The sequence below is a fragment of the Bubalus kerabau genome, chromosome 3 (genome assembly GCF_029407905.1).
Source record: "Bubalus kerabau isolate K-KA32 ecotype Philippines breed swamp buffalo chromosome 3, PCC_UOA_SB_1v2, whole genome shotgun sequence".
Taxonomy (NCBI): Eukaryota; Metazoa; Chordata; class Mammalia; order Artiodactyla; family Bovidae; genus Bubalus; species Bubalus kerabau.
The window spans coordinates 176,490,485-176,507,936 of record NC_073626.1 but is presented as its reverse complement, the minus strand read 5'-3'; the positions used below and the strand labels follow the sequence as shown (position 1 = coordinate 176,507,936).

Sequence of the window (17,452 nt, the reverse complement as noted above, 5' to 3'; positions counted from 1 at the left end):
AGACACAAGGAGAAACCACAGTCGTCAGTCAACTACTTCACACTGTCTCTTAAGAACAAGAAGGACCCCCAGGTGTGTTGGCATTTCTAAACACTTCACAGATGTCTCAACCTCGGAAAGGAAAAAAAAAGAAATGTGGTTACTTTAAATCAGAGTTCCTCTACAATCCAGAGGGACTGACTGCAGAGGCTGATTAAATCACATCCAGCCATGCTAAAGGGCGCTCCTCACCCAGGAGTGACTGATTACTCATGAATGTTTGCTTGTGTACGTCAGCAGTACTCTGCTTCTGTGCCTCCATGGGTATGAGGAAGTTGTGTGATGTCTAAGAACAAGAACAATACTTATTCTTTGTATTTGTATTACTGGAGCCAATACTTGGCAGAGAGAACATTTGTTAAGTGGGCGGCTGAACACTCTGCAATGATTTCATGAGTGGGGGAAGAGCTGCTCTGGATCACAGAACACTCAAGTAGAAAAGGAACTTTCAAATCTAGCTAATGCAGAAAGCGCTTTTCTGACCATTCTGAAAGATGCCCATTTAGCCTCTGCATGAGAATTTCCAATGATTTGGAAGCAGTTCTGGGGCAACCAACCATGTGAGTGAATGGTTCTCTTAAACATTCTTTATATACTAAAATAAAATGTGCTTCCCTGAAATTTCACCCATTTGTCTTAATTTTGCCTTCAGCAGCTGAAAAAAGGATGTCTACACCTATTCTAGGAACACCAGAAGGCAAGAGATAGTGTCTTACTCCTTCTTTCAAAGGCCAGCCCTATATAATCGAACAGTCATCACAAATAACCACCACCAAGTCCCTACTCCAGGTCCCTACACCAACTCCTTACTTGTGATTTTTAAATCAAAAGAGAGGTGCTGCTGGTTCCACATCACTCTGAAAGGACCCTCGCCATGTTATCTGGTTTAGCATACTGAGCCTTTATTACATACGTGCTTTTATTTAGAAAACAAAATTCTCAAGCTAAAATGTTCAAGAACTACTACCATCCTACCAGACATTTCTTCAATCTTTCTTCTTAAGACAGAGTAAATCAAATCTGATAATCACGTTTAAGACCACAAACAGCCTCTCCCTTCTGATACAGCAGCAGTATGCGAAAGCTTTTCCCCTCACGTTCCTCCCACAGCACTCTGCAATTCTAGCATGAGCTGAAGGTGTGGCATGTGAAAGTGAATCTCCTAATAGACACTGGCTTCTCCCTTAGCAGAAAAGGGAGTTAGGACATTACTAAGCCAGTCACGATATCCAAATGTTCAAGCAAAGAATCATCACTTTTTAGAACTGCCAGGCTGAGTTGTCCCTTCATCCACCCAAGACCAGAGTGGTCAGATTTAGAACAGAATTTTCTACTAAGCTAGGCTGGCAACAGGACACTCATTCTTCTGGGTGGAAGACTGACTCCTTGACAGTAACATGTCTTTCAAGAAGGTACTCAGGGTCGGCTATCACACTTGACAAGATCACTCACTGATCAGGGTCTCACCTGGCCAAAGCCTCCCTGCCACCTTAACACACACTCCATATTGTTCTAGTCTTTAAAGTTTATTCTAGTATTTCTGAAACTGTGGTTCTTAAATTGATTGTGGGTGATAAAATCAACTTAGTGATTTGAGACTAGCTTTTTTTTTTAAATGAAACAGAGTAGTCAGTGTCAATTAATCATGGGCAATCTTCAGTTATGTGTGTATGCATGAGCCTATGCATTCAAAGTTGATGAAAAATGTACTTTGTATTCTGGGTTACCATCAAAAATGTCGTAAGGTCACTAACTCGCTTAATTGGTTTGTTTCTATTCAATTTTCAAATTTACTGGCTCTTTTGTTATCTTTACTGTTAAATTTACTGTTAAAGCCATATAACCAATTTCAGATGCTATACTTTTCTACTCTAGAACTTCCCTGTTAATTCTTTCTGCAATAAAGCTTCTAATTCTCTGCTGCTGCTGCTAAGTCGCTTATCGTGTCCGACTCTGTGCGACCCCATAGACGGCAGCCCACCAGGCTCCGCCGTCCCTGGGATTCTCCAGGCAAGAATACTGGAGTGGTTTGCCATTTCCTTCTCCAGGGGATCTTCCCGACCCGGGGATCAAACCCGGGTCTCCCACATTGGAGGCAGATGCTTTAACCTCTGAGTCACCAGGGAAGCTTTACATTTTTGAGTATAATTTAAATACTTTATAATACTTTAAGTACCTTAAAATATAGTATTTTAAAATACTACTTATATAAAATTTGTAAAATGTATAATTTATAAAATTATAAAAATTATACTTTATATAATTATACTTTTCATAATTTTAATACATTTTTATTAATTTTAATTTTTAAAATAATAGTTTTATATACTTATATATAATTATAAAATTATATACTTTATAAAATGCTTTTAACCCTTCTCTGCTAACTCCAACATCTAGGTGGTATGGAACTATATTCACCGGGGATTTTTCCATTTTCATTTTTTCTTCTTGAGTATAGGTCACATTTTTCTGTTATCTAGACATGACAAATGATGCACTGTTACCCTGAGTTCTGTCATATTCCTAAGAGTATTACTCTCCTAACCTCTTTTTGGGGAAACTGCAAACCTCTCCCAAGCAGTAAGCAGCAGACGAAATCTCCACTAAATTCTTTCAGCCTTGGTAGGGTTGCCTCGGGTTCGTCCTATGCAGTTTGGTTCAGGAGTGAACCAGATGCACAAAGTTTAAATTTAGGCTCCCCCTCCTCCCTGGTTCTCTTCCTTTCCAGAATTTCTCCCCTGTCACTCTGCCACTGCCTTCTCGGAACACCAGTGATTTTCTATCCTAACTTAGCCTACAGACTAAAACTTTCCTAATTATAGTCAACAACACCTTTTATAAATTTCAAAGTTACTAACAGACTAGATTTTTAATGGTTCTCAACACAAAAATGATAATTATGTGACATGGTAACAGCTAAAGTTACTGTAGGAATATTACAACATATAAATGTATCAAACCAACAGGTTGTACACTTAAGACTTGCACAATGTTACGTGCCAATTACTGTCTCCCAACTCTCCCAAAGAATGAGGTGGGGGGGGGGAGGTTCACTGCATTTTCCCAATGCAGTGAACCTTCTTTCAAGTATCAACAACCTCCTCTACTCACTTCTGCTTATCGCTGTGTTCCTGGTCACCATCTAATATCTGCAGGTAGTTTCTAGCATTTTGTCAACAATTTATTAGTTGTTATACATGAGAGAGTTTGGCCCCAAATAGCTACTCACTTATTATCAGACCACAACCCTAATACTTAACACCATACAAGGGTGAGACATTAAATACACTGAACAAGACAGTAAATAGGACTGTGACCCCAAAAAGAGACCTAAGAGGTTCTGTCTTCTATTTTCCTAATCCTAGCAAAAGTCCATAAAAACCAATACAAGGTCTAGGAGATAATCCTAATGTGGTCAGGGTGTTGAGACACTGGATCTGGGGTACTTTTATTTTTTGTCTCTCTTTTCCATGCTGAAATAAGATTTCATAAATTAAAAGTGAACAATTTAAAAACATCAAGGCTGTATGAGTCACACCTGCCCTGCAATTTACTTTAAAAACAAGAGAAGAAAAATATTCCAAAAAATACAGAGAACTATGTTATACCTAAGATAAGATACACAGACTCTACTCAGAAGATCAGCATCAACCCACTGGAGGGCCATCAACTTCTCCTTCAGTCTCTGCTACTTATAAGTTACCTAAAACATCTTTAACAACCTGGGAATAACTAATACATTTAATTATTGGGCTGGTATGATATGAAGACTTGAAAAGAGATTTTGAAGAATATGAAGGCCTTATACAAAGATATGGTTACCTTCCTTTTAACTCCAGTATCAATGAGGAAACTAAGTAAAGAACATTTTACAATTCCAAAAAAGTAAATTTATGAAATACCCAGTTTACCAAAGTACAAAATGTATGTGCTTTAGAAACAAATTCCCCAGATTTCAAAGTGGCTCACTCTAGGGAAGTAAGGAGCCCACTAAGAGACGTCTTATGTTTCATATTTTGCAATAGAACTCAATAGCTATGTATTACTTTAAGGAAAATAAACATTAAAAAGAAGAAGAAGAAGAAAACAGTACGACAATTTCTCTAGGCCTGAAATACTATTTAATCATTTCTTCTGGAAAACAGTCTGTGTAATTCAAAGCACATACCTTGCAAATTTGTGCTGACTCAACACAAGTACATTGCCTCGAATTTCTGCTACAATTTTACTTTTATCCTCAGGACGACCATGCTCCAATACATGCTGGATTACATAATTTCCATACTGATCCTGTTTCAAAAACAACAGAAAATTTTTAATTTATATAAACAAGCTCTATGCTACCTAAATTCTGACATTAATCAACACCTATCTTCCTTTGACACCATGATGGCTTACCTGAATACTAAAGAACACATATGGAATTTTTTAAATGAACAGGTAGTGACAATTTTTCCCTATCATTACAAAACAGGAACACATCATTACTAGACAATGGAATGTTTCTATATATATTTAAGCCAAAAGGTCCAGTCAGGGATTCCAAATAAAGAGCTATTTTTTCTAACAAATGTACAAATGGGTCTCTGCACCTGTCTGTAACAAAGAAAAACTGGAAACACTGGCATCACCTAATTAAATACCACCACAAGCATACACTGGAGACACTCATCTAAAGTGAAAGGTGTGTTTAAAGAATAAGTGTGTGAGCAAGGAATTCCAAAGGCACAAATATTTATTTGTAAGATGTAAAAAATTAAGTGCATACAAAGAATACTTTTTTTAAAAAGTGCCTATGCCAAATGTGCCTGCCTCTGGACAGTAGGGTTATGGAACATTTCTTGTGTTCTGCTGCTCCTTTCTGCACTTTCAATTTTTTCTACAATGAATATTAATACACTTATAATCTCACATCTCTCAGCAAAACAAGCAACAAGCACCACTCCAAAAATTGCTTTAAGACAACATACTACATGAAGGAAGTGTTCAAACAGTATGATATGGGAGAAAATTTTAGTCGAAGCAAGACAAATTTAAAAAACCACAGAAATCAACTAATCCATTTAGTTCATTTGAAAAGATGAAACTGACAGACTACATGGCCTGCCTAAGTGGCCGCAGCGAGCTTAATCCACCACAGGGCTCTGGCTTTTGACAGTTCCTGGCAGATCTCTTGATGACTCAGAGGTAGATCTCAACTCCAAGGGCAGGGTTCTACTCATCACCCATAGTCATAAAAGATGAACCAGGCTGGTATAAATGAAAACTTTCCCAGAGCTTCAATGGGCATTTTAAACACATTAACCCCTTCTGGAAAAGAAACCTGTGCTGAGAAAACGCGTAAGCCCCCAGGTGTTCGCGGTTACTCTGCCGGCAACTCCACTACCTGTACAAGTTGCTCTGTGTGCTGGTGAAGCTCCTCTAAAATAGGGAGTGTCTGGTCGGGGAGACAGTGCTCCAGGATCCTCTGAATCACTCGGCAGCCATAAGGATGCGTGGACAAAGCAAACACCTAGGGCAGACCAACACAGACAAGAAAACCAAAGATAACAGGCGCCACTTTCAATACTTCAGCATCATTTGTATACATTTTTCATTAATTTTCCCAATGACCTCGAGAGACAGTCATGATTATTCTTGGTATACAGATGAGAAAACCAAAGTGCCTAAGTTTACATCATGTGCCTAAAGACTTACAGACAGTAAATGACACAGCCAGGATATTATTTCCTACTCTGACTCCAAGTCCAAATTATTAAGTATGGCATTTAAGTTCTCTCTGCAAATAATAAGGTGTGTATGGACAAATGAGGATAAACTCTAACTTCTTAAACCCATTCCAAGAATTCATAGATTTATACAAATTCAAAACTAAGAAGGACCTTCCAAAAAGTTTCTTTAGAAAGGAACAGAGAATTAATTAAGGTCATAGAAAATACAGTTAAAGAGTCCATAGGGTCAAATGATGGCTTTAAAAACAGGAAAAGGGTTTGGACCACAGGATAATGTTCTGAATTGAGTTGGGTGTTTTCCAGCAAGAAAGGATTCCTCTTTTGTTGAGTCTGGAACAAGGGGAACACACAGGCTTCAGATTCAGAGGACCCAGTCTCAACGCTGCCCTTCCTACCTGAATGACCTGGAGCATCTGCACCTCAAATTTATTGTCAAGAATAATGACAGTAGTGATGAGAACACTTAATACGCTCCCTAGCGGCTCAGACGGTAAAGAACGTGTCTGCCATGCAGGAGACCCAGGTTTGATCCCTGGGTTGGGAAGATCCCCTGGAAGGAAATGGCTACCTACTCCAGTATTCTTGCCTGGAGAATCCCACGGACAGAGGAGCCTAGTGGGCTACCATTCATGGGGTCTTAGATGTTTACCAAGTGTCAGCCACAGTACCAGGTGTTCTATACGCAGCTTCATGTGTCCAACTGTACACCTGACACACTGTACTGTTCTGCTCAGCTTTAGCTTTATAAAAATGGTAAACAGTCTAGAACTTATTTCACTCAACACAGTGATTCAAATATTTACTTATAATACTATGAGCTTCTATCATTTATTCTGTTTATCTGTATAACATAAAGTTGAGAAGGATTATTTTTTTTGGGGGGGGGGGTGGGTCGGGGTCTGATCCTCTCCTGATAGACATCTAGCTTATTTAGTCTTTTCCTATTAGAAGACTAATGCTGCTTTAAACATGTCTAAACATATCTCGTCAGAGAGGGCAATGGCACCCCAGATTTGCCTGGAAAATCCCATGGATGGAGGAGCCTGGTTGGCTGCAGTGCATGCGGTCACTAGAGTTGGACACGACTGAGCAACTTCACTTTCACTTTTCACTTTCATGCATTGGAGAAGGAAATGGCAACCCACTCCAGTGCTCTTGCCTGGAGAATCCCAGGGATGGGGAAGCCTGGTGGGCTGCCATCTGTGGGGTCGCACAGAGTTGGACACGACTGAAGCGACTTAGCAGCAGCAGCAGCAAACATATCTCATGGTGTACATGACCAAATATTTCATCAGGTATATACCTACGCCAGGAATGCTGAACTTCAAAAGAGTCTGATCCCTGGTTGAGGAACTAAGATTCCACATGTCACGTGGCATGGCCAAAAAAAAAAACAAAGAAAATGATCTACTATTTGTGGTCTTATTTTGCACTTTCATGATTACCAATAGGATTACTTTTTCATATGTTTCTTCTGTCTACTCATGCTTTCAGCCCATTTCTGAATTAACTTGTATTATTCTCTTTGATTTTAAGAGTTCTTTATATATGCTGGTTATCAATTCACTGGCATTTTCCACCTTGAAAATATTCCCCCTGCTTTGGTGACTTAATCCGCTTACTTTTTTTGTATATTTCAAGCACACACAAAAAAAGGTCTTAAACAGAGGTACTCTTTTTTAAATTAACTCAGAAAATCCCAAATAATCCCCAGTTACTGTTTGGGCTTCCCTTGTGGCTCAGCTGGTAAAGAAATCTGCTGCAATGCGGGAGACCTGGGTCTGATCCTTGGGTTGGGAAGGGCTACCCAACTCCAGTATTCTGGCCGGGAGAATTCCATGGACTGCATAGTCCATGGGGTCGCAAAGAGTCTGACATGACTGAACGACTTTCACTTTCAGTGTCTGTACTCTACTTAACCATTGCTGTAATTGAGCAAACCGCAAAACCTAAACTATTCTAAAATCCCATTTCGAATACAGGCTTTAGGAGTTCACATGACTATACCTAAAAATTTACCTGATATTTCCAATCTCTCCTCCTTTTCAAAAACAACAACAACAAAAGCTGTGGTATGACAAAATATCAACTCTGCTTGGAAGCTGGTGCTAAAAGCACACTGGTTCTTATGATACACAATAAACAGGAGAAATCAGAAGCTAGTTCTGGTTGGGCGCCACTTAACAGAGTTCAAACCAACCTGATCATTGCCCCAACCAACACCCCAAAATTAAGAAGCACCTTGGTGTTTTCTTAAGATGGGGGGATGGGGTGGGATGGAGGGGAGGTAGACACGTAGGACCTCAGTCAACCCCTGCATTAGAAATGCAGACTCTTCACCGCTGGACCACCAGGGAAGTCCCACACCTTGTTAAAGATATATAGAGTCACACATGACCTGTAAGACTGGTTTTGTAAATCACCTAAATTTTAAAACATGATAAAAACTTTTAACTATCAAGATAAATAGTACTTAACCAAATGAAAAAACTTACTCTTCAAATATAAGACTTCACAACTCTGATGATACTATCTCATCCTGACATGATCGGGCATCTGCTTTAATGATGAAGAGAAGATCCATGGACAATTAAGGGAAGAGCTGGAGGTACACAGAGCTAGTACCTAGTAACACTGAACAGGACTGCTATTTACTGCAATCTAAAATACTCTAAAAGCCCCTGAGAACACTCCCATCGTGTTCTCTGCTCACAATGGAAATACCCATCAACTTGTTTCCCTTATTTCTTTACTAAGTCACTTACCTGCCCCTTAAACGCATCGATGATAAACTGCAGAGACTGGGGCTGCACACATTCGATGCACTTCTGCACCACGTGATTGCCATTCTGGTCTTTCACACACTTGAGGACGTGGCCATCCAGTTCCCGAACCATTTCATTCTAGTTGAGACAAGGAAAGAAAGCATCACCAGAATCACAGAGAGCACAAACCTGGACAGTCAACATTCTCCTTGCCAAACACAAAAGCACGGAGCAGGGAATCCATGACAATGAAAGTGGGACATCTCAGCTGTGGCACTCAGACAACCTTGCTAACAAATGAGGACTGGAGTTTTTCCACGTGATAGCAAATTTCCTGTAACAATAACCAGTCTTAAGAAAAGTTCTCTAACTTGCAAAAGACCTCTTGGAGTTCCAAAAAAATGCAGTCAATTTCAAATAGAAAGGAGCCAGTATCAAATCAACTATACTGTATTAGAGACTATCACATACAATTCACCATTTGTCACCATGACAACCCTGTAAAGTACCTATCACTAAAAATGACAGTAGTTAATCTAGAGCTGACTCTAGCTAGGCAGACCTCTAAGTGTTTAACATGATCTGACTCATGAATCTGCCTGACGGTCCTCTGCAATGGCCACTACTACAGATGAGGAAATCAAGGCACAGAAAAATTAGCTGACTTGTTCAATTTCATAGACCTGGACTTGCCCCAATTCAAACCCAAGTAATCTGACTCCTGTGTGTGGCGATACACAGATACACAGATCATGTCAGCAAATGACTGTCAATTAAATATTATCCTGCACTCTCTCCTCCACCCATATATATGAATATATGAACATACTGAGTCTGAGAAGGGTTAAAACTATAGACAGTGACTGAATCAGAACTCTAGCCTGAGTCTGTGACTCCAACATGATCTTTCCACCAGGCCAGACTGACTGCATAATCAGCTGGAACAGTACTCTCAGTTAATGAAAAGTATCCAAAGTCAGGGAAAAATACAGGACAAGACCAGACATTATGTGGTGTGTATGTGTGTGTGGGTGACATGGGTACCAAAAAAGAGCCACTGGGATTTTTATTGGATGCCCTCCTGAAACTCGCCGACTCTGGTCTCCTTCAGCTGAATACCTGCACAATAGCTGGGCCCTGGTACTTTCTGCCCAATTTCTTTGCTGTATACAATCTCTATATATTAGCTACACAGTGCTGACTCTATATTTATGGTATGGGAGGAGACAGCAAACCAGTTTAAGATGGTGACATTTATGAATATAATTGTCTTAAATCCTTGAGACGTTAAGCATGTAAAAGCGCTAAAAGATTTTCTAATTAAAGAAATTCAACACTACACTGCCAGGGACTAAACAAGCAATAGATTCAGGACACATTTGCTGAAAAAACTAATCAAATGTCAGAAAAGAGTAACTTATGGAAACATAATTATGAGAATGACAAATAGAGGATGATGCCTATATAAAGATAAAGCACCAGTTCTAATAATCAAAATGAAGGAGAACTGGCTTCCCTGAATATTTTCTTGAGCCCAAAGAGGTAAAAACTCCACTGGAGATCAATTTATTTCACCTAAAATACACTTACATCTGGAAAACACCAGGTTATTTGTACTGGGAAAGGTAGTTTAGATCCAGAACAGGAATCCCAGAGAAACCAGATCAGGAGAAGATACTCAGGAATATATAGGGTAGAAAGAACAATGGGGGGGTGGGGTACAGGGAAAAGAAGGGAGACATAAACTACTACAATGTAGCCACTGGATCAGAAAACAAACAAAAAAATACAGTAAAATATTAAAAAAAAAAAACAATGTATCATATTCATGGGAGAGGGCAAAGATGTGGAAAATACCTGGGAAATCAAAATTTCCTGCTTAATTTCAGTAAGCAGGCATTATGGTCAAGAGAGGGGAAAAAGTTCCATGTTCAAAAGAAACAAGAAAATTAACAAGGAAAGATTCAGTCATCACATTTTCATCCTGGAATATCCCAGGGAAAATTAAAACTGATAACGATCTGAACATTAGGAGAAAACAAACTAGTAGCCTCACCCCTGCTTCTAATCACTTACACACAACATCCTCCTCTTCCCACTGTACCTCCTGTGCTGGGTACTGAGGGGATGAACTCCCAACCTGCTGTGTCTCCTACATTCCCTCCACCCTCACCAGCATCTTGACAGCCCCATCTGAGTCTCACAGCTTAAGGACGCTGGACTCCCCAGCCTTCAACTGCCATCGCCAACACCAGCATGGTGTTTTGTTTTGAACTGGAGGTTGGTGGGTGCCTCGTCTGGCTCAGAACTTGAGTCCAGAGTAAAGAGTCTCATTACCGAACTCTGTTCTCAGAGAGGGCAAGTGGCTCATCACTGCCAGACCACGGTCACCCCTCCATCGAGAAGGACTGGGTGAATTCAGAGCCCAAAGGCTGAGGGTTCAGATGGGCAACACCCAAGGCTCGAGGTACTGCCTCCCGCAGACACAGTGCGGCCTGCACACCTGCCTGGGGTCTGGCTGGGCTTCCCCGGCCCCGTGGTCTGTGTGGGGCCGGCTGGACCTCCTCCATGACAGCTCTGAGGCCGCGAGCCTCTTCATGCGCTTTCTGTGTCAGCTCCCACTCACAGCACACAGCACCTCAGATTTCTGTCCCATTTTTTCCTGTCTACCTCCTCTGTAGCCTGGACTTCTCCTCCTACAAAGTCTCCCCTCAAAGGTGTGAGCACAGGCGCTCACGTCACCCTTCCCCACATGTGCTCTGTGGGCAGTGCTCAGTCTCAGCTATCTCTGTGCTGGCAGCTGGCACACAGAGGGCACCAGATCAGTGTGCCAGACCAGGTGCTGCCTTAGGCAAGAGCTCATTCAATAAACAGTGTAAGTGAAGAAAACTAGAAGGTAAATTGGAAAAAGTTTTGTTTGTTGGGATCAGTTTCGGTATAAGGAATTGACATCTTTACTTTCTTCACCTGTTGCCAAATGAAAAACCCACCTCTAAAATCACACCTACTAAAGACTTAATTCTGGTCAAAAGGAAAAGTATTTGAAACCACTGGTTTTAACAACAAGACACTTGATCCACTATAAACTTACAAAATTCACTGCACAATTCATGCTTGCCATGCACAAAAGGCAGCCACAAGCACCAAAGAAAAACTGAGAGAAAACTAAAGACTGACAAATTTACAAGGTTCACCACATGTACCATGAAGAAACACCAAACACCAAGAGAAAAGTTAAAGGGGAAACTTACAATTACCTGCTGGTCTGAGGGAATAAACTCAAGAGCTTTCTGGATAACACGGCAGCCATACATCTGCAGTGCCAATGACAGGACGTGGCCTCGAATCCGCTCAGCCAAAGCCAGCTTCTGTTCAAGGCTGCCAAACTAGACACAATGTGTGGGTGAACACCATTACTTAGGTAGAAAGAGAGAGACCAGAGAAAGCAAAGCATTCATTATTCTGTATCAACCACTGGCATACCTCTTTTAGCCCTGTCATCTGTGATTAACTAAACCTTTTGTTTATAAACCCTTTGTTTCTTCAAGGCAGTACTTATCAGAATGTGATTAAGAGGAACTCTTTTTAATGTTAAAAACACTTCTCAGATATCCAACTACAGTAGTTTCTGCTAAACAAATAGGCAATTCCTCAAAGTTGCCCTTAACTCATCAATACTATTAAATATACCTATATGCCATTAATTACAAGAGCATTTACATTTATTCTAAAAACAACAGTACATGTGGAAGACACTTTATTATTAAAGCTTTAGACAATGTCTGAGGGATATCTAAGGATTTCTTGCAGCAAACCTACATCACTTTAGGTGTCTGAGTCTGTAAGTCGAACTTTGTGAAGTTTAAGCCAAAGCACACATGCACACTCCTTCTGAATATGCTGTTCTATACTACTGTAAGAAATGACAATGTCTATTTATACAAGTCAACAGGATCAGGGGGGAAGTTGGTAAAATCAAGGGGTAGGACTGCACAATGTTAAGTCTTCCTAGAATGTCTCTCCATCCTTGGTTTTTTACTTTCATTTGAATAGCACATGAGACTGATAGAGACTTTATGATTAAGAATGCCCAACCCACTCATTTTCCATACAAGGGAACTCAAGTCCAGGGACGTTCTCTAAGTCAGAGAAGTTCTCCAGCTTGTCCCAAAGCGTACTGCTATAATCAACCGCTCATGTGGCCAGCCTAGCTGTATTAACCTCTGGAATTGGAGAGCTCTGTATTTTTACATATATGTGACCAAAATGGCAGTGAAAAGGTATCTGAAAGTCAAAATTTTAAGAGTCATATTTAGGCTGATTCCTCAATCCACAGCTAGAGAATTCAGAGTCAAAGAACTTAGATCTTGATGAGAAAAGTTGGGAAGATAAAGACTGTGAGTGAGCCATTTTTTAAAAATCTTCACAAAAACCAAAAAAAATAAGATGTAAGAAGATTACAAATTTCTCTTGTTGAGGGACAGGTAATGTGCAGAGTTGCCACATTTTACCCCTGTACCAAATGTTTCATCTCAATGTTTCACTCCTTTCTGGCTTTATAATAGGGTTATTGATACCACGGCTGTGTAGTACATCACAGCTACAATGGTCAGTAAAAAAAAACAAAAAACAAAAAACTGTGCCCTTCTGACATTTTAGTTTAGAAGAGGAAATAGACATTAATCCAACAATCTCTCTGATGCTTTCCAAAGACAATGATAACAAGAGTAGACATTACCCGCATTAATAGGAATAATAAGGAATCAAGGCTGAAGGATCACCCATGTATCAATCCTCATGACTGGTTTATGATGAAAAACACTAGAGTTGGTGTTCAAAGATAATTCTCTAGGAAACCATTTTTTTAATTTCTTTTTCAGAACTTTATTGTGGCCCTCCTAAAATTATCTGACACAAATTTTTTCCTCCAAACATGACACTTTCAGTGAAACTATTTTGGCAATCAGAAATATTGTGCTGGATCCTAAATGAAGAGAGTGGTTCTACAAGCATGTTTCTCAAATACACTAGCATTATCTGCTTGGCTATTTAAACGATGCACTTCTGCTAACAAACTGGAGAAACATTTAATCGTGCTTCAAAAAGACCACTCACACTTCATTTTAATGACTGGAATGAAACTGCAATTCTAAAAACAGCTAAGGAAAATCAAAAATGCTGTGGAGATTCTCTAAAGGCACAAGACAGAAAGAACAAAGGCTTACTTCAAAGAACTTCTGAATGACGTAATTTCCAAATACATCCACCATCAGCTGGTAAGCGGCCTGAAGGATTTCATTGAAGACAAGTTGGCGTTCGGCTGGTGTGGCACGCTCAAGTTTCAGCTGAATGAATCTGAAGTACAAAGTAAAAAGAGCAATCACAGCATTTTAGGAAGACTTGGAAAATATCTAAAGACTAGCTCAATTTATGTAATTTTTCAGTTCTGAAGCTATATGTACTTGTGTGCATATGCATATATGCACACACACAACTGTTACTTAAATAAATCACTTGAGCTCACTTACTTGAAGAATTACTGAAAAGGAAAAAAGTTATACTGTGAAGTATCCCCTATTTTAACCAAGCTTTTAAAATTATATTTAAGTTTCAGTCGATGTCATTACAACAGGACATGTATTTCCCTGTGGGATGGAGGGAGAGATGAAAAGTGGGGCAGAAAAAGAGAGAAGAAGGTGAAGGCAAGAGGCACAACACCAGGAGAACCTGGCCAGACGTTTTCTCTTAGAAAACCAGTCCCACATCAATAAACTTAAAAGCCCATGGTCCCTATTTTAGTCTTCAACACACATTCATATGAAGTACATATGTAGTACATATTCATTAATGGTGTGGAACAGTAGTCATCTATGTGCAGGATCTTTCTAAAGTAGCAGCTACTCAGTTTGCCCTTTTTAGCTCAAGAGACTATTTAAAAAACCATGTTTTTCTGTTAATCTGGACTTTAGGATTTAAATATGAAAAATCCTTACCCAGTAGCAAGCTGGTAGAATTTAAAGAGGAGGCAAATTCTTTGGGAATTGTTTTAGTGGAATCATCAGAGAGAAAGAAACAGGGAGAGAGAAGGCTGGATGATGTCATCATAACTCTGCCTGTTCCTGAGGACCAAGGTCCCTTTCTGGGAAGTCCACTGGAACAGGGAGCAGTAACCAAAGCTAAATAACAGCATTTTCTAACCTCTGTGCAGACCCTTACTTCTACAGAAGGGAATAACAAAGGAAAGTGGTGGCAACATCTTATTCCTGAGCCCAAGGATCCAAACTTTCATTTGAACAGTGTCTCTGAGAGAAAGATTCTTAACAGTGATTAAAGCAGCAAGTACTGTACACACGTCTTTGTGTTAGTATTTCTGTTTTTCTTGAACTGGAGACATTCTGTGAGTTCTCATGAACAAAGGAACACCAGGCTAATCTTTCAGAAAGGTAAAAAGGTTTGTTTCAGCATGTGATCCAGATTATTGTTCAGTTGCTCAGTCATGTCCAACTCTTTGACACCCCATGGACTGCAGCAGGCCAGGCTTCCCTATCCTTCACCATCTCCTAGAGCTTGATCTAACTCATGTCCATCAAGTCAGTGATGCAATCTAACCACCTCCTCCTCTGTCATTCCCTTCTCCTCCTGCCTTTAATCCTTCCCAGCATCAGCGTCTTTTCTAAAAAGTGTTCTCGTATCAGCATCAGTCTTTTTAATGAATATTCAGGATTGATTTCCTTTAGGATTGACAGGTTTGATCTCCTTGCAGTCCAAGGAAAGGACTCTCAAGGGTCTTCTCCAACACCACAGTTCAAAACCATCAATTCTTTGGCGCTCAACTTTCTCTATGGTCCAACTCTCACAGACATGACTACTGGAAAAATCATAGCTGTGACTATAGGGACCTTTGTCAGCAAAGGAATGTCTCTGCTTTTTAATATGCAGTCTAGGTTTGTCATAGTTTTTCTTCCAAGGAGCAAGCGTCTTTTAATTTCATGGCTGCAGCTACCATCCGGAGTGATTTTGGAGCCCCCAAAAATAAAGCCTGTCACTGTGTCCATTGTTTCCCCATCTATTTGCCATGAAGTAATGGGACCGGATGCCATGATCTTCATTTTTTGAATGCTGAGTTCTAAGCCAGCTTTTTCACTCTCTTCTTTCGCTTTCATCAAGAGGCTCTTTAGTTCCTCTTTGCTTTCTGCCATAAGGGTGGTGTCATCTGCATATCCGAGGTTGCTGATATTTCTCCCAGCAATCCTGATTCCAGCTTGTGCTTCATCCAGCCTGGCATTTTGTGTGATGTACTCTGAATCTAAGTTAAATAAGCAGGGTGACAATATACAGCCTTGATGTGCTCCTTTCCCAATTTTGAACCAATCTGTTGTTCAATGTCCGGTTCTAACTGTTGCTTCTTGACCTGCATACAGGCTTCACAGGAGGCAGGTAAGGTGGTCTGGTATTCCCATCTCTTAAAGAACTTTCCACAGTTTGTTGTGATCCAGATTACTAAATGGCTACTGTCAATCACTTTGTATCTGATGGCTCTCACAGCCTCTAAAATAAATAATAGGAAGTATACCAAAAGGTAAATTTTGTTTCATTAATTTTATAGCAATTTCCTTAGTGTATACCTTATCTGAGGCATGGAATTTAAGGCATTAAGATTTCGGTTACCTTAAGTGCCAAAGCCAAGTCCTCACCTGGAACCATGCTGGTCTTGGGAAAACTCCATTATGTGCCCAGCAATCTCCCGCAATTGTAAATTAGGATATCGGTTATTTCGAAAATCTTCCAAAAGCCTGCTCCTGCCAGAGGGCATGACATCAGACATTCCGTATCGCAAACGGGAGGAGGAAAAAAGGGTGCTGCTGGGGCTGAAGAGGCTGGAGGCACTGCTTGCGCTGCGGTACTTGGCTTCAGCGCCTGGAGCAGCAGAGATGTATCTTCCACTGCCATTTGTGAGTCCTCCTGTTGGTTACAGAACAGGAGAACTCAAGACTCATTCTTAAGGAATTTTGTTCAAGAGAAGAAAAAGCATCCCATACATGAAATCTTGTATCACCTCTGATTTCTTTTCAAATCTGTTGCTTTTGTGTTAAGATTCAATTCTATTAGTGCCATGATTTTTATAAGGCCAACTCACCAAGTCGGAAGAAAACTTTTGCACAAAAATTGAGAGGAGAGTGCTATTAAACACTGATAGGAGACTGCTAGCGATAATGGAGCAAGGGTTAGTGAGTCCCTTCGTAATTGCAATGAGGAGGAACGTTCCTGCTGTGTGAACCAGGATCAGAAAAGACAAACTGCAGAAACGAGAGTGGTTTTCCACTCCCATCTCTGTGGAGATTCCTGCCATCAGTGAATAATCCCCACTCCCATCTGAAACCCTTTCTTAAAAAAAAAAAAAATGGGGTACCCAGGTTAGTCTGTTTTATATAGTGGGTCCCCCAAAAAAGTTTTGAAGGCATGGTTTTGCCAGTAAATAAAAGTATGAAAATCACTAAGGCAATGCAGGCCAACAATTAGACATAAGGGATAGGAAAAAAAAAAAAAAAAAAAAAGGATATATACTTTGAAATGGAAGGCTTTCAAGTTCTTCATCAGGAATGGACAGCTTCTAACTCCTACTGGAACAGAGCCTGAAGTAATTGCAGTAGCAACAACTTTCAGGCCACTAATACTGCCATCTTGACTGCTGACAAAGAAATAATCACTATGAATCCCCAGACAGAAAAAATAGAGGAAAAACTGAAAAGCCTATCAAGAGGTAAAACAGAATTTTAAAAATTATGAGTATCTATTTTCTTTGTTTTTTTTTACAATACTGGTTTTTTTTTTAACTTTAGATTGTACTATAAAAAGGACGTGAAGCTTTTTTTTTTTTTTTTTTTTTGGGGTTCTTCCCCCATTCCTACATTG

The 17,452-nt window shown here is 40.0% G+C and overlaps 1 protein-coding gene and 1 non-coding gene across 25 annotated transcripts in view; both read right to left on the bottom strand.

Annotated features, from left to right (window-relative positions):
* PUM1 (pumilio RNA binding family member 1) overlaps positions 1–17,452 on the bottom strand; it is a 128,532-nt gene that overhangs the window by 5,636 nt on the left and 105,444 nt on the right. For 20 of the 24 annotated variants that reach the window (XM_055573875.1, XM_055573874.1, XM_055573888.1 and 17 more), the window contains 6 exons: positions 16,234–16,501; positions 13,765–13,894; positions 11,791–11,925; positions 8,540–8,677; positions 5,429–5,554; positions 4,211–4,332 (listed from right to left, as the gene is read on the bottom strand). In XM_055573875.1, coding sequence (XP_055429850.1) covers positions 4,211–4,332; positions 5,429–5,554; positions 8,540–8,677; positions 11,791–11,925; positions 13,765–13,894; positions 16,234–16,501 — 919 coding nt within the window. The remainder of the gene's footprint in view (positions 1–4,210; positions 4,333–5,428; positions 5,555–8,539; positions 8,678–11,790; positions 11,926–13,764; positions 13,895–16,233; positions 16,502–17,452) is intronic. The other 4 variants (XM_055573878.1, XM_055573889.1, XM_055573884.1 and 1 more) reach the window with 1 other exon arrangement.
* On the bottom strand, positions 10,836–10,920 carry LOC129648089 (small nucleolar RNA SNORD103/SNORD85). The gene has a single exon (XR_008712676.1). It is a non-coding gene; the product is annotated as a small nucleolar RNA SNORD103/SNORD85 (small nucleolar RNA).